Here is a 22,989-nt window from a genome sequence, read left to right on the forward strand (position 1 = left end):
AGCGCCCTGTAATCAGGACGCCAGGAGACCTAGCAAGCGCCACGAACCCGACGAATCCTAGACAACAAGAGTCTAGTAGGCACAAGAGTGTTGCCGACAGACAGGAGCCTCACTCTTCGTATAGGAGTGCTAATGTTCCGGCGCTCCCTTCTCGGGAAAGGAGTTCTTCTCCCGGGAAGAGCCAGATCACTCCAAAACGATCTCCTTCTGTAGATCAGTTGGACCAGGTATCGGAAGACGAAGAGCCTGTAGATGTAGCAGTTTCGGACTACAAGAGACTTTCTCTTTTGTCTGCTAAAGGAGTTCGGAGACTCCCTTCATCCTGCGGACCCTCCTTCACCAGGATCGTTGATGTCCAGCACTAAAGCTCTCAAATCATCGTCTTCCTTCGTTAAGATGCGCCCCGCTCCTTTGTATGAAAAAGGCATTGAAAACTTTTCAGAGTGGTTGACTTCCAGAAGGGAAGCGGGCAAGACAGTTTTTTCCTGCCCTCCTTCCAAGTTAACAGGCAAACCAGGAAGGTGGTACGAGACCAAAGAGCGATGGGGTTAGGTCTGCTTCTTCCAGCGGATGCGGATTTTGCTTCCTTAGTGGACTCTGCTAGGAGGAGTCGTTGCTGTCTGCTAAGGCGACTTGGGGCAATGTGTGAGCTGGACCACCTTCTAAAGGGCCTCTTTAAAACCCTAGAAGTCTTCAACTTTATGGACTGGGCGTTAGGAGCATTAGCGAAGAGAGCTCAGGACACGGACTTTGTTTCCATGGAGGAACTTTCGAGCGTCCTGGCTTGCCTGGACAGAGCGGTCATGGACGGTTCTGTGGAAGTTGCCTCTCTTTTGGAACGGGAGTTTTGAAGAAGAGATCTGTCTTTAGCTCTTTCTTAGCAGAGCAGTATCACCCTTGCAAAGGACATCTCTTCTTTTTCTTTTTGCTCCTTTATCCCCGCATTTTTCCTTTTTCCACAAGAGACGGTTAGAGAGGTTTCGAAATCTCTTACGGAGAAGGCAACTCAGATCTCCTCACGCACTCAGCCAAGAAGTTTAGGCCGGCAGTGCCGATAGAGAAGAAAGAGAGACCCTCTTTTGTTCAGCCCTTTCGAGGGGCCTCCTCTTCTAGAGCCCCTCTTAGAGGTCGAAGACCAGAGAGAAAGAGTAGACCATCTAGAAGGTCCTTCGGGAAGTCTAGATGAACAGCAAGTCCTCCAGACGAAAGTAGGCGCCAGGCTACTCCACTTTGCCAAAGTCTGGGCGCAGAAGGGAGCGGACTCCTGGTCCCTCTCTATCCTGAAAAAAGGATACTTGATCCCCTTCAGGGAAAATCCTCCCTTGACGACAACTCCAAGGGAGTTTGACCGCCAGATACTCGGATCCGGTCCGAAAGCTTGCTATGTTGCAAGCAGTGGAACAGATGATTTCCAAGGAAGCGGTAGAACTGGTTCAAGATCTCAGTCCCCAGGATTCTACAATCGGCTATTCCTGGTACCGAAGCATCGGGGGGGGGATGGAGACCAGTTCTAGACGTCAGTGCCCTGAATTTCTTTGTCTTGAAGAAGAAATTTTCAATGGAGACCTCTTCCTCTGTTCATCTGCTCTTTGTCCAGGGGACTGGGATGGTGTCCCTGGACCTTCAGGATGCGTATTTCCATGTGCCAATTCATCCGGCAGCAAGGAAATATCTGAGGTTCATGTTCCAAGGGAAAGTGTTCCAGTTCCGAGCGATGTGCTTCGGACTTTCGACTGCCCCTCAAGTCTTTACGGACATCATGAAGAATGTAGCTTATTGGCTACATCTGGAAGGGATCAGGATCTCGTTATATCTGGACGATTGGCTAATAAGAGCCCAATCAGAGAAAAAATGTCTGGAGGACCTTTTAGTGACTCTAAAATTGACAAAGTCCTTAGGACTTTTAGTAAATCACGAGAAATCCATGCTGACTCCCCAGCAAAGTATTGTCTATCTGGGGATTCAGATGGATTCTCGGGATTTTCTAGCGTATCCTTCGCAGGAAAGGAGAGAACGCTGCCTAGAAAAGGTGTCAGTCTTCTTAAGGAAAGAACATGTTCCGCGAGGGAATGGATGAGCTTGCTGGGGACCCTCTCCTCGATGGAACAGTTCGTTTCCTTAGGAAGACTTCACCTACGACCCCTTCAATTTATCTGAAGGAGAAGTGGGATTGGAAGTCCAACAATCTGGGAGAGACTTTTTCAATCTCGAAACGGATCAAGGAGAATATCCGTTGGTGGTTAGATCCACAGAAACTAAGCAAAGGAATCTCCCTTCGCTTACAGAACCCGCGCCTAGCGTTGTTTGCAGACGCCTCAGATTCAGGGTGGGGAGCGACCCTAGGTTCGCAAGAAGTGTCAGGCATTTGGGAAGGAGACAAGTGTCCTGGCACATCAACAGAAAGAGCTAACAGCCATTCATCTAGCTTTGGTTTCATTTCGAGGAACAGTCTCAGGTCTGGGGATTCAGATTCACTCGGACAACACAACAGCCCTCGCTTATATAAAGAAGCAAGACGGGGACCATTCCTTTTCCCTGTACGAATCAGCAAAGGATCTGCTGATTGGGCACAGGAAAGGAAGATCTCTCTCCTCACAAGGTTTGTACAGGGAGAGAAAAATGTCCGGGCGAGATCTGTTAAGCAGAAAAGATCAAGTCCTACCCACGGAATGGACTCTCAATCCTCAGATTTGCCAACAACTTTGGCATCTGTGGGGAAGGCCCAATATAGACCTGTTCGCGACCAACAAGAAATCACAGATTAGAAACCTATTGGCTCCCCGATCTCGGATCCCTCAAGCAGTAGCAGTAGACAGCTTTCTGCTAGATTGGACGGCTTGGACGCGTACGCCTTCCTCCTTTCAAGATAGTAGGAGAAGTGTTGAGGAAGTTCGCTTGCTCGGAAGGAACAAGAATGACCCTCATCGCTCCCTTTTGGCTGGCTCTCGATTGGTTCACAGAGGTGCTGGAGTGGTTAGTGGATTTTCCAAGATCGCTTCCACTAAGGAACGATCTTCTCAAACAACCCCACTTCGACAGGTTTCACAAAAACCTCCCCGCTCTAAGTCTGACCGCCTTCAGACTGTCGAAGGACTTGTCAGAGCAAGGGGCTTTTCACGAGAAGTGGCTAAGGCTATTGCAAGAGCCAGAAGAGTCTCCACTTCTAAAGTATATCAGTCGAAGTGGGAGTTTAGAAGATGGTGTAGGGAAAAAGAAAAATATCCTCCTCCGTACCTCTGTAACTGAAATCGCAGATTTTCTCCTATATTTGAGAAAAGACTGTACCTGCAGTTTCAACATGAAGGGTTACAGAAGTATGCTGGCCTCCGTTTTTTCGACATAGCGGGAATAGATCTGAGGACAAACATAAAGATCTTCATGACCTTATAAGGTCTTTTGAGACCACGAAAGAAAAAACATGTATCAAGAAGCCTAGCTGGGAACTTGATGTGGTCCTCAAGTTCCTAATGTCGGAAAAATTCGTGCCGTCTCACGCAGCTTCGTTTAGGGACTTAACAAGAAAGTCTTTATTCCTTTTTGCGTTAGCAACAGCCAAGAGAGTGAGCGAGTTGCAGCTTTGGAAGGTTAAAGTGGGGTTTAAGAAAGATTCAGCGATTTGCTCCTTTCAACCATTTTTTCTAGCGAAAAATGAAAATCCCTCAAAGCCTTGGCCAAGAAGCTTTGAGATAAAAGGAATATCTTCATTAACAGGGAGAGAACTAGAAAAGGACTTTGTGTCCAGTCAGGGCACTCAATTCTACCTGGAGAAGAAGAAGTTGCTGAAAGGTACAGAAGAAAGTCTTTGGTGCTCTGTAAGAGATCCGAAAAGAGCGATTTCTAAGACGCCCCTTACATTCTTCATAAAAGATGTAATAAGGGAGCTCACCTTAAATGCGAGAAGAGCATTTCAAGGTTCTCAGAGTGAGAGCTCATGAAGTGAGAGCCATAGCTACGTCGATGGCATTTCACAAAAACATGGTCGCTTCAGGTCTCTTATAGTCGACATTTTGGAGATGTAATTCGGTGTTCGCCTCGAATTACCTAAAGAGATGTAAAAATTTCGTACGAAAAGTGCTTTGCTCTGGGAGCGTATGTTTCGGCGAATTCAGTGCTGGGTGAAGGGGCTGAGGCTAATCCTTCCTATTTAGTTTAAGGCTTAAATTAATGTTTATTGGTGTTGTTTTTTATTGGTTAATTGTCAGAGGGAATAGGGACCCTCTTACAATTCATAGATTGTAACAAGACTAACATGGTCAGGTGATCGGATTTGGCTTCAGTGCTCTTTGTGATTTTTTTGTTTAATAACCTTAACTCTGTCATGTAAGAGGGCGAGTCTCCATTGATATGACAAAAGGTTTCAAGGCTCCTACCATGTACGTGGTCAGCCCCCCATTGGTACGATCCAGTAATAGGCTCTGTCGCGTAAGCGGGCTAGCCCCCATTGACATGATCCAAAGAGTTATTCAACCATAGGTTCATTTCCTCGTTGAAAATTCTTGAGGCAAGCAGACTCATCGACAGTAGTCATGAAGTCTTCAGCCCAATAAGGTAGGAACTATGGATTATGTTATCCAAGAACATAGGTTGTTTTTTCCTGTTTTTTAATGTATTAGTTAAGTATTATTTTGGTTTTTAGCTGTCTCTTGCCCGCCACCAAGGGTGCCAATCAGCTAAGTATATATCTGCTGGGTAAGTTACTTGTACAAAATGATATTGTTAAGATACAATAAAGTTTTGTACATACTTACCTGCAGATATATACGATTAATGGCCCACCCAGCCTCCCCTCAGGAGACAGGTGTAAGAGAAATTATGGCTTAGAAAACGGGAATAGTTTCCAGACCCCGCCCCCAGCGGCGGGAATGGTGGATCACCTGACCTACCTGTCGCGTGTGCCGCGAGTTTTGAAATTCTGTCGGGACGACCGAGTCTATAGCTAAGTATATATCTGCCAGGTAAGTATGTACAAAACTTTATTGTATCTTAACAATATCATTTTTAAGTTAAAAGTATAAAACAACACAGCTGGGGCAAGGGATCATACAAAGAAACTCAAGACCCATTTACAGTTTGTCATGAAATGAGAACTAAATGATACTGCGTATGTGAGTTATCTTTGAACATTTCCCTGTAATTTGTGTATGGTATATACTTAACCCTTAAACGCCAACTGGACGTATTTTACGTCGACATTTTTGTCTCTCGGGTGCCGACTGGACGTATTTTTACGTCGACATACAAAAGTTTTTTTAAAATTCGCGGAAAAGACTTTTAGGCCTACCAGCCAGCCAAAAAAACTTGAATCACGCGCCTTGGGGGATGCTGGGAGTTCACGGATCAAGGTGTTGTTTTGTTTACAATCATTACGCTGGCGCGCAAGCGCGAATTTCTTTCTTGCCGCACTAAAAAAGTATCTGTGACACAATCTCGGAAATTATTTTGTCACTTTGACATAATTGTTTTACCATTTAAATTAGCCGTTACGTGGAGTATTATATATGAAATGTGCGCATTTTCATATATAATACATGATTGTAGCTTTTATCAGTTTTGAGATATTTTCATATAAATAACGATAAGTGCCAAAATTTCAACCTTCGGTCAACTTTGACTCTACCGAAATGGTCGAAAAAACGTAATTGTAAGCTAAAACTCTTATATTTAGTAATATTCAATCATTTAACTTAATTTTGCAACTAATTGGAAGTCTCTAGCACAATATTTCGATTTATGGTGAATTTATGAAAAAACCTTTTCCTTACGTCCGCGCGGTAACTTCCGAAAAAAAAATCATATCGATGCGTTGTGGTAATGTTTGCACCATTTTAAATTAGCCGTTACATAAAGTTTTATATATGAAAAAAATGTGCGCAATTTCATGCACAATACACTAAAAGCAACCCATGGTTGTAGCTTTTATCAATTTGAAATATTTTCATATAAAAAATGATAAGTGACAAATTTTCAACCTTTCGGTCAACTTTGACTCTACCAAATGGTCTAAAAACGCAATTATAAGCTAAAACGCTTATATTTTAGTAATATTCAAGCATTTACCTTCATTTTGCAACAAATTGGAAGTCTTTAGCACAATATTTCGATTTATGGTGATTTTATAAAAAAAATTACATTTTCTTTACGTCCGCGCGGTAACTCTTCCGAAAAAAATCATACGTGCGATTGTGGTAATGTTTGTACCATTTTAAATTAGCCGTTACATAAGTTTTATATATGAAAATGTGCGCAATTTCATGTATAATATCAACAAAAAATAGTTGAAGGTTGTAGCTTTAATCATTTTTGAAATATTTGCATATAAATCTCGATAAATAGAAAAAAAACCACATTCGGTCAAATTTGACTCTACCGAAATGGTCGAAAAACGCAATTGTAAGATAAAACTCTTACAGTCTAGTAATATTCAGTCATTTATCTTCATCGTGAAACAAATTCGAAGTCTCTAGCACAATATTTAAATTTATGGTGAATTTTTAAAAAAAACTTTCCTTCCCTCCGCGCACGGATTCTCCGCCACAAATCTCCGAAATGCGTAAGTCCCATTCTCGGAATATTTGCTCCATTTCATATTAGGCATTTCATAGAGTTTTATATATGAAAATGTGCGCAATTTCATGTAGAATAAAACGAAAAATATTTGAAAGTTGTAGATTTCTTATTTCCAAAATAATTGCATATAAAAAAATATATATAAAAAAAATTCGACATTCGGTCAACTTTAACTCGTCAGATATGGTCGAAAACTGCATTTGTAAGCTAATATTCTTACAGTATAGTAATATTCAATCATTTGTCTTCATTTTGAAAGAAATTGGAAGTCTCTAGGACAATATTTATATTTATGGTGAATTTTTGAAAAAAATATTTGTTTACGTCCGCGCGTTACGAATTCATGCATTATTTTGTGATAATATATTCTCTGTGTTGCTTTTATTGTTTTACAATGTGGTATATACCAAAATGATTGCAATTTAGTGTACATTACAATGAAAAAAAAAGTAACTTGTTACCTTTAACCGTTTTGCACACAGCGCGATTTAAATACAATTATATATGAAATTTCGTTTTTGCGCTATCATATATCGCATTATTTATATATGATAATGATAATTTTTTTCATTTCTGATGGTTGCATACTAAACTTCAGGCAATGACAAAAAAAGGAGCCAAAAATGAACTCTTAATCTTAAAAACTAAGCGCGCTGTGATTTTTTGAAAAAAATATTTTTTCCGCTTCCGCGCTCACTCTGAAACGTTTTCGGCACACAGGAGACATTTTTTTTTTTACCGCTTCAGCGTTTAAGGGTTAACTAGTAATTACGCAATTAAATTTTTTAAACATTCCATTTATTCCTTACCAGGTTGAAACAGCAATGAATAATGTTAGAGTTTTGGATGAAATGCTCTCAAGGCACCAGGAGACCCCAGCAGGCCAGGCAGATCTTGATTTGATGTCTGAATTACATTCTTCGTGTTCAACCCTAAGGTCAAACCTGTATCGTTTAGTTTCTGATATGGATGATAAGGAAGAAGGAATAGGTGAGCATTGTATTTATGTGTCCTTTTTTTTGAGTAGTAAAGTTATATACAGAAAATTTTCTGGAAAAAGAAATTACCCTTAAAACTCCAGATTCATGTTTTTAAAGAAAACGGAAATTTTAGTTCCTCATTGGATGAGTGGTTTACGTGCTCACCTACCAATTCGATAGTCGTGGGCTCGATTCTGCTCTGCCAACGTGGAATCAGAGGAATATATATTGTGGGTTACATCCCACAGTGAGCTGAATATCTAATCCTTCGGGCCAGCCCTAGGAGGACTGTTAACCAGCTCAGTGGTCTGGTCAAACTAAGAAATATTTAACTGTAAAAAAAAAAATTAACTTAGTGATTCTGTGTAACTTGAATTTGAACCTGTGAGTATTGGCTGCAGCACTTATAACCATTTCCTTAATAACCATATCCTTATTCCGTAGGTCAAGAAGGAAATTGTTGACAACGTTAGGAATTGAAGTAAGAGAGATAATTGTAAAAGGAATTTGTCCAAATTAATGTTAAATATGAATGAAAGAAGGTAATTGAATCTGCTGAGATGGTTTGTAGTGTAATAGTTTAAGGATTTGTGAGTTAAAAACAAAATTATGGTAAGGGTTTAAGTGTAGGTAGAAAGTAGAAATTTTTTTTTTATTAGTTGGATTTTTGATTCTCATAAAAACTGAGACTGGTGTGGGAAGGAAGGGATATCTGAATTTACAGTGACTAAACCAGCTGCATGATTACTTCCCCATCAGTCTAGGTTGAGCAAGAATGCAGGCAAGGTCTCTAAAGGGATTCATTGTGTTGCTGATGAAATTTCCCTATTAGAAGAATCTTTTATAACCTTTTTTAAAATTTATTTTTACTTTTTTTCATCCTTGATTGAACAATTTAATAAATATTGTTCCCAAGTACACTTTATAAATGGAATTGACAAAAATCTATTGTCTATGTTTACCACCTCAAGCCACTGAAAGGCTTGGAAATGAGATAACAGGCAAGGAGGCAAAAACTTCTTTTTAAAAAAGTACTACAGTAATCATCAAAACAACCCAACAACAGTTACTCAGTTACTGGTAATCATCAAAACAACCCAACAACCCTTCTTGTAACTGTGGTTTTCTTTTAACCAAGGACACTGGAAAAATCACCAGTTTACCATGTTTTCCCCCTACTCAGAACTCGTAATAGCAGATTTCCTTGTTATTGTGCCTACCATGTTCATAGTTGATACAGTTTGTAGATTTGCTTGAAATACATTAGGTTTTTGATTGTCACATACTCTGTGTAGTGGTGGTATTGGCAATTCATCTGTATTCTTTCACAATGAACTATAATGATTGCTTTTATTTGTTTGTTTTTAATTTTGATGTCTTTTTCTAACATTTTTAGTTCTTGTGATTTACTATACATAAGAATATACAGTGACTTATTTTTCATCTTAATTTAGGTGACTTGCTAAAGGCAAATGACGAGCTTTCTCGTGTCATGGGCCGCTACAAATTGATAGTTGAAGGGACTCGCCTCGAGGGTGTAAATTCTCACTCCTTCGACACAAAAGGAGCTGCTACTCCAAACGAGCAACAGAAGGATGGGGAAATACTTCTGGATCTGTCAACACCTGAAGAGGCTCCATCAAATCAAGGGACAACTGATTTAGTCAATAAAGATCTTGAAGATATTGGTATGAGTTTGAGGTGTTCTTTGTTTGTATGTACAAAAAGCATGATAGCTGTTGACTATTTGAAACAGGTCACATTGTGCATTTGTTTTTATTGTGCCGAATTATAACATAAATACTATTATGCTTAATAGGTTTCTTGTATTTCAGGTATAGGTAGCTTAAACCTAGGCCAAACCCTTCCTCCAAGCACAGCAAATTCTATTCCTTCATCACAGTTACCTGGAGTAAAGAATGCATTGGAAGATAGTAGTACATCTGTTTTGGATGACTTAGAAAGCATATTCCCTACACAGCCTCCTGCAGCTCCCCTAGGAGGCCTTTCGTTGGGGTCAGGATTACATACAGCCATGGCACCTACTCTAGTGCCTGAAACATTATGTGGATCTTCAAGTACAGGTACAGTATTTAATGACCTGATATGCAAGATTTACCTTATTAGTACAAAAAATTAACATGTTTTATGTTGGTTCTCTGTAGTCCTTTACGCATATTTCTTTCTAAATGTAAAAAAGATTTTGGTTCTTGGTAATGCAAACCATTGTATATTATATATAATTGCCTTCCTGATGCTACTGGAAATGGGCATTAAAGCTTTGTAATAAGGTGGTTTTGTACATGAACTTCCCTGCCAGATATATACTTAGCTTTAGTCTCCGACGTTCCCGACAGAATTTCAAATCTCGCGGCACACGCGACAGGTAGGTCAGGTGGTCTACCTTACCCGCCGCTGGGTGGCGGGTGTATGAACCAATCTACCTCTCCAGCCAGATTTTCTCTGTTGCTTGAAGCGATAACAACTGTTGTCGTTTCCTTCCGATAGATTCTTCATTTCTCGCTTGCCTGGAGATTGATTTGGACTTTTTGGTGACGTATTCGCTCTATTTTGGCTTGCCTACGGTGATTGTGGGCCGTTATTGACTTTGCGCTGGATTTTCTTGTAGAATGTCTGATTTTGATTCTGTTTCCAAAACTCCGGTTTTGTTTAGAGTATATTTGACTGATGGATGTAAGGTGAGGTTACCGAAAGCTGCGGTTGACCCTCACACTATCTGTGTTAAATGTAGGGGGAATGAATGTTCGTTTAGTAACCCATGTCAAGAATGTGAGGTTTTGAACGAAGATGAATATAAGGCTCTTTCTTCTTATATTAGGAAACTTGAAAGAGATAGGCCGTACGTAAGGCTTCTTCCAGGAGTTCGAGGCAGGTCGAGAAGGAGTGAGAACGAAAACTAACATTAATGTAGCTTTTAGAACCTTCCTCCCAGTCTCAGCTCCTGCCCCTCCCCGCAACCGAAGCCGTATTCGTCTTCGGAGGCGGCGGGCCCCTCAAAAGCTTCCTGTGTGCTAAGGAGACAAACTCTTCGAAACTGATCAAGGTAAGATGGTCATGATGATAAGTGCAGTACCCAGTGATGTGGAGGGTGCGTCTGGACCGGCTCCTTATGCCTCAGCCTAGACCTCTCCAACTCCAGTTCAGTTGGAGGAGGAAAGTCGAAAGGCTGCAGGAGGGGCTAGGGAGAACCCCCCCACCGGTGGAGCGTCCCCTCGGCAGATCCTGAAGTTCGTCTCAGGGGGGCTTTGCCTTGGATCGTAAGAAGAAGGATATTCTTCGGGTCAGTGTTTTTTGTCCGCTCCTTCGCCGAAGCGTGGTGGGAGCTCTAAGGAGGGTGTCGGCCCCGTTGAAAGAGGGATTTCGGAGCTCCCTTCTACTTTAGCGTCCAGCCCAGAAGACTTTTTCTGATGTAGCTTCCTTGCAAGCAAAGAAAGCTAGGAGATCCTGTGATCGCCCTTCTTCTCCCGCTCCTCGCTCTGAGCTTGCTTCGGAAGAAGATCTGTGACTCACCGACTCGAGTGCTAAGCGGGCCTACAAGCTCAGATCTCAGCCTTGGCGGACTCCTTGGCATCGAGATCCCGTAGAAGGAAGGATGTGTCTCTCCCCTATCAGAGATCGAGGCGCTTTTCGTCGGAAGATCGCTCTCCTTGTAATCGGCGATCTCCTTCTTTTTGAGGATGCTTCTACACATCGTAGATTTCACGAGAGGGGCACCACTCCCGTGGCTCTCTCTCGAGGTGTCGAGGCGCCAATCGTCGATAGGTGCTCAATGGATACGAAATATTTTCCAAGACCGGATTCCTGCCTTCAGGTAGACGCTCCGCCCGTCTGTTTCTCCTTCCTCTAGAGTTTCGTGTTTTAGAAGAGAGAGTCGCTCAGATCAAGGAAGGCTTATTTTGTCGTCTCCGTCTCGTCCGTTCTTCTCCTTGCCATTTCAGAGAACCTAGGGATGCCGCTTCTGAACTAGGCGCGCTTCTCCTTCCGACTACTATCGGGACTTTTCGGAACCCGTGACTTTAAAGCGCTCTTCACATGGAGTTTCGCTCCTAGCCTGTAAGACATCAGGAGGTTCTAGTAGGAGCCCTGCGCCTGGTAGGCGTCCTTCTTTTAGTAGCTGTTCTCCTGGAGAAAGGCGCCTTGAACCTCGTTTGCTTCGTTCTCCTAGTAGGCTCCCTACTCCTGATCGGTCCCCTCTTGTAGAAGTCAAGAACGCCTCAAGCGCCCTGCCTCTGTTAGGCGCTCAGAGCCTTACAGATGTTCTCCCCTTGGTAAGGACCAAGATCTCGTCGAACGCCCTGTTCCGTTTAAGCGCTTGGAGCATAGCAGCCGCTCTCCGCTTCGTAGGCATCAAGAGCCTCTCAAGCGCCCTGCTCCTGACAGGCGCTCTACTCTTAGCAACGTTTCTCCGCTTGGTAGGCGCCAGGATTCCCCCAAGCGCCCTGTGACTGATAGGCGCTCGGCGCCTAGTAGCCGCTCTCCTCACGATCGGCGCCAGGATATTAGTAGGCGCTCTCCCTCTCGTAAGCTCCCTGTGGATAGACGTGGTCTTTCTAGGGAAGGGAGTCCTTCCTCTTTTGCTGTTAAGAGTTTGTCTTCCTTTAGGAAAGAATGCGTGATGAGACAAGAATTTTCGGACAAGCGTCCTTCGGTTACGACTCGTCGTTCTCCTGTACGCCGCTCTCCTTTGGACTCTTCTCATTCAAGACGTTTGTCTCCAACTTCGCACTGTACCCCAGCTAGGAAATCATCTAAGGATTCTCATAAGGATCCTCATCCTCGTTCTCCTCATCCTCATTCTCCTCTTCAAGAAGACCAGGAAGCCTCTGAGGAAGAAACGAATACATCGGCACCAGTTTCTTTGTACAAGAAGCTCACAGAGCTTCTCCTTCAGGAGTTCGGGGAGTCTTTGAGCCCTACTGCTCCTCCTTCTCCACACTCGTTGTTCTCCACGGCGAAGGCAACGAAAGGATCTTCGTGTGTGAGAATGAAACCGACTCTATCTATGAAAAAAGCGCTCAAGAGTTTTGGTTCATGGATGCGAACTAAAGAGGAAGTGGGGAAAACTATGTTTGCCTTCCCTCCGTCGAAGCCTTTCCGGACGGACCGGATTTTGGTATGAGACAGGAGAACCCTTGGGACTGGGCCTTCCGTCTTCAGCTGACGCAGATTTTTCGGCACTGGTAGACGCCACTAGAAGATCAGCTATGAATTCGGACCAAACTACTGGGCCATGAATGAGATGGATCACATTCTAAAGGGCATTTTTAGAGTCTTGGAAGTTTTCAACTTTCTCGATTGGTCCCTTGGAGTCTAGCCAAGAAAACTCAAGGACCAGACCCATTTTCTCCGAGGATTTGAATTGTGGGTTTTATCCTGTATGGATAAATCGTGAGGGATGGAGCCAGCGAAAATAGCTTCACTGTTTGGGGCAGGGGTGTCAAGAAAAGATCAGTATTTTGCTCCTTTTTAACAAAGTCTGTCTCACATGCACAGAGATCGTCTTTACTTTTTGCTCCTCTCTCTGCGCAGCTGTTTCCTAAACATCTTGTTCAAGACATATCGAAGGCTCTCTCCGCCAAAGCTACGCAGGACCTTCTAGCACAGTCTGCAAGGAAGCCTCGTCCTTCCTTCCAGACTAAGACGAAGAAAGCGAAGTCGACCTCTCAGGAATCCTTTCGAGGGGCTTCTACCTCTAGATCCTCTTCGTTCAGAGGTCGTAAACCAAATAGAAGAGGGAGGACTTTTGCGAAGTCAGTCAAACCTCCCAAGTAAGACTCAAGTCCTTCAGACAACTGTAGGCGCCAGGCTTTTACAGTTTGCAGAAGTCTGGGCCCAGAAAGGCGCAGATGCCTGGACCCTGTCAATATTGAGGAAGGGCTACCTCATCCCGTTCTCTTCGAGGCCTCCCTTGACGACTACCCCGAGGGAGTTGACGGCCAGATACAGGGACCCCATCATGAATCAGGCCCTCCAACTAGCAGTAATTCAGATGCTGGAAAAGGAGGCGATCGAACTAGTGGCAGATCATCATTCGGCAGGCTTTTACAACCGCCTGTTCCTAGTTCCAAAATCCTCAGGGGGATGAAGACCGGTGTTGGACGTAAGCGCCCTGAACTACTTCTTCAAAAAGAAGAAGTTCACGATGGAGACCACTGCTTCGGTGTTAGCAGCACTCCGTCCAGGGGACTGGATGGTGTCCTTGGACTTACAGGACGCTTACTTCCATGTACCAATTCATCCTTCCTCGAGGGAGTTTCTCAGATTCATGATGGGGAAGAATTTTCCAATTCAGGGCCCTGTGCTTTGGCTTCTCGACGGCCCCCCAAGTTTTTACGGCCATCATGAGAAATGTAGCACAATGGCTTCACCTAGAAGGGGTGAGGATTTCGCTCTACCTCGACGATTGGCTTATAAGGGCCAATTCCAGAGATCGTTGTCTGAAGGACTTGAAGAAAACCCTGGATTTGACTTATTCCTTAGGACTCCTGGTCAATCTGCAGAAGTCAAGTCTGATTCCCGCTCAAGAGTGTGTGTATCTGGGGATCCAGATGAACTCTGAGTTTTTTCGGGTTTTCTTTTCCGTCACAGGAGAGGACTAGCCCGGGACTCGTGAAAGTAACAACTTCTTAGGGAAAGAAGTATGCACAGTGAGGGAGTGGATGAGTCTGCTGGGGACGCTCTCCTCACTGGAGCAATTTGTTTCCCTAGGAAGGTTGCACCTGAGACCGCTCCAATTCTTTCTTCATCGGAATTGGAGTCGTCCTTCTCAGGATTTGAAGTTCTCCCTGTCAATTTCTCATCAAATCAAGAAGGAATTAGCATGGTGGGCGGATCCAACAAGTTCTCGCAGGGACTGTCTTTTCAATCCAGAACCCCAACCTGGTGTTGTTTTCTCCGATGCGTCGGAAACAGGTTGGGGGGCGACTCTGGAACCAAGGAGGTGTCAGGAACCTGGATGGGGGACCAGTTTTTTTTCCTGGCACATCAACAGGAAAGAACTAATAGCCGTGTGGCTTGCTCTGAAAGAGTTCGAGTCCGATGTGACAGGAGCAGTTTGTGCAGATAAACTCGGACGGACACCACGGCTCTGGCATACATCAGGAAACGGGGGACGCATTCCTTCCTTCTCTCTGTATCGAAACAGCAAGAGATCTTCTTCTGTGGACAGAAGAAAGGGGGATCAAACTTCACACCAGATTCGTACAGGGAGAAAGGAATGTAAGGGCAGATCTCCTCAGCAGGAAAGATCAGGTCCTTCCCACAGAGTGGACTCTGCACCAAGATGTTTGCCAGAGCCTTTGGAAGTTGTGGGGCAGGCCTCACTTAGACCTGTTTGCAACTTCAAAGAACAAAAGACTGGATCTTTATTGCTCGCCCATCTCGGATCCAGGAGCAATAGGGATAGACGCTCTCCTACTCGATTGGAAAGGACTCGACGTATACGCGTTTCCCGCCCCCCTTCAAGATTCTGGGGTTGACTTTAAAACAAAAAAGTTCGCAGAGTCAGATTCCGCGAGGATGACATTGATAGCTCCCTTTTGGCCAGCACAAGAATGGTTCACAGAGGTGCTGGAATGGCTGGTGGATTTTCCAAGATCGCTTTCCTCTAAGGAGCGATCTACTCACAGCCCCACTTCGACAGTACCACAAAAACCTCCCCGCTCTCAGTCTGACTGGCTTCAGACTGTCCAGAAACTGGTCAGAGCGAAAGGCTTTTCGTCATCAGCTGCTAAGGCAATTGCTATAGCTAGGAGGTTTTCCACTTATGAGTGTACAGTCGAAGTGGGATGTCTTCAGAAGATGGTGCAAGAGGAATAACGTTTCCTCTTCCAGTACCTCTGTGAATCAGATTGCAGACTTCTTTTTATTCCTACGACAAGAATGTGGGCTAGTCGTTTCGACGATTAAAGGCCATCGTAGCATGTTGGCGAATGTCTTCAGACACAGAGGCCTCAACTTATCGGAAGATAAGGACCTGCATGACCTTATTAGGTCTTTTGATACAGCGAAAATGCAGTCTCCTAAGACACCTAGCTGGAATTTGGATGTGGTCCTTCAATTCCTTGGGTCCTCTAGATTTGAACCCCCTAATTCAGCCTCATTCAGAGACCTTACTAGGAAGACTCTGTTTTTGATGGCTCTAGCTTCCGCCAAAAGAGTGAGTGAGCTTCAGGCGATTGATGGTAATGTGGGTTTTAAGGAGGACTCTCTCATTTGCTCTTTCCTTCCTGGGTTTCTTGCGAAGAATGAAAACCCATCAAATCCATGGCCCAAGAACTTCGAGATTCGTGGGTTATCTTCTTTGGTAGGAGAAGAACCCGAGAGAACTCTTTGCCCAGTGAGAATGGTAAAAAAAATACTACCTTAGAAAGAAAAGAGCAACTGAAAGCCAACCGAGAGGTCCTGTGGTGTTCAGTAAAAGACCCTACTCGTCCATTGTCGAAGAACGCATTGTCCTTCTTTTTGAGAAGCCTCATCAAAGAAGCACACGGATCTTGCAGAGAAGAACATCTTAGGCTTCTTAAAGTGAAAGCCTACGAAGTAAGAGCCATAGCAACTTCTCTTGCTTTCAACAAGAATATGTCCGTGCGGAACCTGATGGAGACAACTTTCTGGAGCTGTCAGTCAGTTTTCGCGAACCACTACTTATGTGATGTGAGAATCACTTACGAAAAATGCTTCGCCTTGGGCCCGTACGTATCTGCGGATTCGGTGCTATGGCAGGGAGCTGGAACTCATCCTTTTTAGTAGTATAAATTTTTTCCCTTATGTCTTGTGTTTGTTGTTGTTGGTTGCCTTAAAGAGGATGCATGAAGGCATCTCTTTAGGTCGTAATACTAATCTTTAGTAGTTTGGGTAGGTGGTCTGATGAGTGTGGCTCCTTGCAGTAGTAGTGGTTAGGACCTGTTAAGCTAGTAGACGAGCTCCCTTTAACAGGATCCGACTTGGATTCTACCACACAAAGGGATCATATATCCCAGTGGTAGATCCGAGAGTCTTTCAGCATCAGGTCACGTCCTAACTGTAGCTCTCCAGGCAATGCAGACTCAGAGACAGTATCAATGAAGTCTTCTGCCTGAACAGGTTAAGAACCAAGGTTATTTATATCCTACAACATCAGTTGTTTCCTATCTCTCCTTATTACTTTAGCTGTCTCTTACCCTCCACCAAGGGTGCCAATCAGCTAAGTATATATCTGGCAGGGAAGTTCATGTACAAAAATGATATTGTTAAACTACAATAAAGTTTTGTACATACTTACCTGGCAGATATATACGTCTAATGGCTCACCCAGCCTCCCCTCAGGAGACAGGTGGAAGAGAAAATCTGGCTGGAGAGGTAGATTGGTTCATACACCCGCCACCCAGTGGCGGGTAAGGTAGACCACCTGACCTGCCTGTCGCGTGTGCTGCGAGATTTGAAATTCTGTCGGGAATGTCGGAGACTATAGCTAAGTATATATCTGCCAGGTAAGTATGTACAAAACTTTATTGTAGTTTAACAATATCATTTTATTGTTAATAGGTAGGTACCCTAGCACTTTATCTTTGGCCTCTGCCCCATGTAGACATTGTGTCCTTTCTCCCTGAGTAAGAATTGACTCATTCTCCAATGTCTAACTTGTGCTGTATAAGACTGGAAGTCCTCAGATAGAGATCTCACACTAAAGACAGTTTTTCTGTGTTGGTTAGTTGCATGGCCTCTTGTATCAAGTCCAGCACATGGACGGATGGAATTGGCTGTAATTTTCATTTGCTTCTGAGTTTGTGGTGAAGACTCTGAACCTGTCAGTTCCTGATGAGAAATTTTAAAGTATCCACATCCCTTCCCTGAGATTTTGTTGTGGTGGTCCAGATGAGGTGTTTTTTGTGTCCAGTTAAAGTCTCTCTGCCGAATGTTGGATATCTGGTGAAGGGAACAAGCATCCTGTATGGGTGAGAGCGTGCAAAGTCAGGTATTGCTCTGTCTTGTGCATTCAGTAGGAGCTTTTTGCCGTTATAGGTAATGAAAGTTTGTGTATGGCATCTGTAGACCACCTTCACCGTATTCTGAGTAAGGGATGTAACTCACAGGCCCCTTGATATTCCTAAGGACCTGTGATGGCTACTCAACAGGTTTTGTAGTTAAACAAACTTCACATGAACAGAGAAACATCTTGCCTAAGGAAATGAGATGATGTAAGGCTTGGTTGAGTAAATAAATAACTGGCACCTCTTTCCCTTCCCTATCACTTTGTGAGTCAGCTGTCAAGCTGAGAATTAGCTGGATTGAGTTGATGCAGGTGAATTACACAAGGGAGTATCAATCAGGTACATTTTTTACAGATGGGAGGTTTGGTATCAAGCATTTTTCTATTATTATTTGGACACTACGTGATATTGGTCCCAATACAATGCTGTAACAAACACCTGCATCCATATGCCAAACTGTATAGGAGGTGAGATGGAGTCCATTTGCTGTAGTTCATTTTCATGACCAGAAAAATTATTTCTGGAAAGGGGCCACTGTGAGTCAGTTCGGTGGGAAGGTCCTCCCATGTAAGGAATAAGTCTTCTGAATAAAAGACAATGTTTTGTATTTCCATAAAGTATAGCCTATATATGTATAAATTAGAATCTTTTATGATTATCCCTCCTCAACCATTCCCACATAATCCTCTGATGCCAAATTACTGGGTTACGGCTCACTACCTTCGGTCAATTACAAAATAACCTTGTTACCAGGCTTCACCAACTGTTTCCAGCTGGTGCCATGAATACTTCTAAATAAAGCATCGTTTGTTTATGTAGGAAAGATACAAATTATCTTCCAAATTTTTTTTCCCCCTTAACTCTGAAGCATACCATTGAGATATTTTGTAACTGATCAAGACATTGGTTTTGTGATATATCAGGACATTTGTTTTGTGATACAGCTCATAGTCGTTAGTGTTTTTACTACTTTGTTCCTTTTAGTTCTTCTAGTCAATTTTTTACCAGTATGTTTAAGGGTGTGCTTATTAGAATTTTGTTAAATAGTATTTCTTAGATGATTTTTTGTTGAGGTAAATTTAACAAGGTAATAGTTGTAGTAAAAGAAAGTTACCAAAATCAGCTAGAAAAGTGATGAAAAGTATTTTCACAGATAAGTCCACTTAATTCACTAGTATGTACTGTACAATAGTTGTTGATCTTTTCTCTCCTTTTGATATGGCTTATATATATATATATATATATATATATATATATATATATATATATATATATATATATATATAATATATATCATATAATATATATATATAATATATATATATATATATATATATATATATAATATATATATATATATATATGATACAGTAGACCCTTGACTCACGAACGCATTGACCCACGTACACTCGATCCCCGACCAAAATTATAGGTAAATATTTCACCCTTGACCTACGAACTAACTTTGAGATACGAACAAAAAAAAAAAATGCGGAAAATAAAAATTCTGTTTTGGGTCATGAACTAATTTTTGAGACATGAACATTTGAAAAATGCTGGAAATTTCTGGAAAATAACAATTCACTTTGTTTCACAAACTAATTTTTAGACACAAACATTTGAAAATGCGCGAAATCGCCCAGCACACGTGAGAGCGTTTTGAGTTGGCCATGGGAACAGCCATCCTCCAGCCGCCCACGCACGGCGTCACCCACGCATCGCTCTTTGTCTCATCTCATTGTGTACAAGACGTTCGTCAATTCGCTTAGCATTTTTTGCGCTAAAACTTGTGATTTTCTTCATAATGGGCCCTAAGAAAGTGAAGAGTGGTGGTGAAAAGTAAGTAAAAAAGTGAAGAGTGATGGTGAGAAGAGGGGTGCAAGATGGAAGAAATAACCATTGAAATAAAGAAAGAAATTATAGAAAAGTTTTGAACGTGGTGTTCGCGTGACCGATATCGCAAGTGAGTACAAGATGGCCAAGTCGACAATTTCGACAATTTTGAAAAAACAAGGATGCCATTAAGAAGCAAATGTGCGAAGGGAGTGACAGTACTAACCAAGATGAGATCGCAAACCCTCGAAGAGGCAGAAAAAATAATTTTGAAGTGGTACATGAGAAACAGATGGCAGGTGATAGTGTAAACGAGCCGATCATCTGCGAGAAAGCTCGGCAAGTGTATCAGAGTTTGCTGAAGGAAACTCCTTCTACTAGTGCCACGCCAGATGATTTTAACCCCTTCAGCACTGGGACGTACACTGTACGTCTTTTACGGTACAGTAATAAAAGACCGGGACGTACGCGTGTACGTCTTTCATCCCTCCTCGAAAAGCAAAGCGTTTTCTTTAGCTTGGATGGTTTCCAGACACAGTAATTGTGTACGAGAGGTGCTGAAGCTCCACCCACAATTCATTCTAACCAATGAGCGTCCGATGGACGTCGTGACGTCATTTTCATATGGGATATTAGGAGGGGTACTGGCCAACATATACCAGTGCGCCTCAGGCTATTATCTGAGAAGGATGACTACGATTTTGTCCGTAAACCATGTAGATTTGAATTCCAAATCTTTTTCCCCTTTTGATTGCAGTTATTTTGTTTTTTTTTTTCAGTATCATGTCAGATGATAGTGTTTCAGAGTCAGGGTCTGAGTACCTGCCAAATCTATCAGATGATGATTATAGTGATAATTTTTTTTAGAGGTTGACAGTGACAAACGAGTGTTTGGAAGACATTGAACCTCTTGTCGATGAAGGCTGGCAGTTCATAACTGATCCATCTTGTGACTTGCGCCCACCCACCCCCCCTGATTCACGGAGGGTGGCAATGGGATTCCTGCTTATACACCAGATTTCATCTGCTTACGTGATGCATTTTTTTTCCTTTTTTGTGGTGATGTAATTGACAAATTGTGTGAATGGATGAATGCTCGGGCAGAGTAGTACTTTCATTCAACAGGAAAGCGTAAGGTGAAAGGACTTCTATGGAGGCCTGTTACTTGTGATGAGATGTGTTTTTTATAGCTTGCAGGATGATAATGGGGGTGAATAAAACTGCCCCATATGTATATACGTATTGGTCACGAGATGCTGTTGCTTTTTTTATCATTATTATTATTATTATTACTATTATTACTGTTTTATTATTAGTTATTATTATTACCAGCTGCCTAAACATTCATTGATGTATATGCTGTTTCTGTAGGAAAACCTAGGAATAACTGTTTTTCAGTAAGAAAAAACTAGTACTGCTATTTACCACTAACTACTATTTTACTAGTACTTTTACTACTTTTTTATGCTACTTTTTTTCCATTACTTTACTGCTATTTCTACTACTTTATAACAGTTCCTACTTCTGCAATTACTTTTTCTACTAATATTCCTATTTTTTTCCGATATTCTTACTATATTTTTTGTAATTTTTTTGACAATGGGGTAAAAAATATTCATTGATATCCATACACACAATGTTTTCACATAAGAATATGAAGGAAAAATATGATAACATAAAATTTAGTGGGAGCAAGTAATGATTGATACTCGCGGTCGACAGGGGGTCTCATGCGGTATGCAAGCATTAGCAGCAATGTAGCAGGCCAGTGGCGAAGGGGTTAAGGGGGAAGGCTAGTAAAGGGTGGTTTGATAACTTCAAGAAAAGAACTGGAATTCACTCTGTAATTAGGCATGGTGAGGCTGCTAGCGCAGACAAGGCTGCTGCTGAGGCATTCGTGACTGAGTTTGCCGAGTTCGTGGAGGCCGAAGGATACGTCGCTCAACAGATTTTCAATTGTGATGAAACGGGCCTCTTCTGGAAGAAGATGCCCAACAGGACATTTATCACCCAAGAAGAGAAGGCGCTCCCAGGCCACAAGCAATGAAGGATAGGCTTACGCTTTTGTTATGCTCAAACGCAAGTGGCGACTTGAAACTAAAGCCGCTACTTGTCTACCATTCAAATAACCCGCGTGCCTTTAAGCAGCACAACGTAAATAAGGCCAGCTGCCTGTAATGTGGGAGGGCCAATACAAAAGCATGGGTGACACGGAACTGTTTATGGAGTGATTGATGAAGTGTTTGCGCCGACCGTGAGTCAGTACCTAACAGAGAACAAGCTACCCCTGCGGTGCCTTCTGATCATGGATAATGCCCCGGCACTACCCTTCGTACTTGGCTGACTGCAGTGAACATGGACTTCATTCAGTTCAAGTTCCTTACACCCAACACGACCTCTGTTCTCCAGCCCATGGCACCAAACAAGTCATTAGCAATTTTACAAGAAATTAAATTATACGAAGGCGCTCCTTCTCTTCCAGATGCTTTTCCCCGTGTAACTGAAGAGAACCAAAAGTTAACCTTAAAAGAATTTTGGAAGAAGCACTTAATTGTTTTGTTTTTCACTGCAATAAAACCCTCATTGATAAACGCATGGACTGAAGTTACATACCGCACATTAAATTCTGCGTGGCGGAAACTTTGGCCCCAGTGCGTAACTGTCCGTGACTTTTGAGGGCTTCGATGCAGAGATGTGCAAGAAATTGTGTCCAATGGGCAACAGTATGGGTCTACAAGTCAACGACGAAGATGTTGAAGAATTGGTCGCTGAACATTCAGAGATTTTGACTGCGGACGAACTTGTTCAACTCCACAAAGAGCAGCAGGAGCAACTTGCTCGGGAGCAATCAACTGACGAAGAGGAGGCTGGTGGAGGAAGTTACAGATGTCAGCAGTGATGTGATAAAAGCCGCATTGGAAAGTGGAATGATGTCCAGTGCTTCCTTGAATTGTATCATCCGGACAAAAAATTGTTACGAACAGGATCGTGAATATGCTCAATGAAAATTTAATGAGCCATTTCAGAAAAGTTATGCAAGGAAGGAAAAGGCAACAGACATTGGATAAGTTTTGTGAATTAAAGCGTTCACCAAAAAACCTAGAAGAGTTGAATCTCCGGACGAGATCTCCCCGACCTGGATGGGGGTGGGGAGGGTCTCCTTCCGCAAAATAACCTCCTCCCCACCCACCACCCTCCTCTTCTCTTGTCCGTCAAGCCAGAAGTCTCGCCAGTCAATAGTAAGTGTTCACTTTACAAACGTTTTTATAGTGTTAGTTTACCATTTTAAAATTATATTATTAGATATATTAAGGTTTTTTACACTGACTTTTACATTATCTGTGTAAAATAAGGCAAAATATACATAATATATTGGTTCGTAGGGGTCGAGAACCAATTAATTTTATTCCCCATTAAACCTTATGGGGAAATTAGCTCCGAGTCACGAACAAATTTGGAACACGACCAAGGTTCTAGGAACGGATTGTGTTCGTGAGTCAAGGGTCTACTGTATATATATATATATATATATATATATATATATATATATATATATATATATATATATATATATACATGATCATATACACAGTGGACCCCCGGTATTTCGCGTTCTA

The 22,989-nt window shown here is 42.5% G+C and overlaps 1 protein-coding gene across 1 annotated transcript in view; it reads left to right on the plus strand.

Annotated features, from left to right (window-relative positions):
• Positions 1 to 22,989, plus strand: part of LOC135210810 (ADP-ribosylation factor-binding protein GGA3-like) — a 76,181-nt gene that overhangs the window by 37,314 nt on the left and 15,878 nt on the right. Inside the window, exons 5-7 of the mRNA XM_064243678.1 lie at positions 7,380 to 7,557; positions 9,002 to 9,235; positions 9,383 to 9,631. Coding sequence (XP_064099748.1) covers positions 7,380 to 7,557; positions 9,002 to 9,235; positions 9,383 to 9,631 — 661 coding nt within the window. The remainder of the gene's footprint in view (positions 1 to 7,379; positions 7,558 to 9,001; positions 9,236 to 9,382; positions 9,632 to 22,989) is intronic.

This window comes from Macrobrachium nipponense, chromosome 4 (genome assembly GCF_015104395.2).
Source record: "Macrobrachium nipponense isolate FS-2020 chromosome 4, ASM1510439v2, whole genome shotgun sequence".
Classification (NCBI taxonomy): domain Eukaryota; kingdom Metazoa; phylum Arthropoda; class Malacostraca; order Decapoda; family Palaemonidae; genus Macrobrachium; species Macrobrachium nipponense.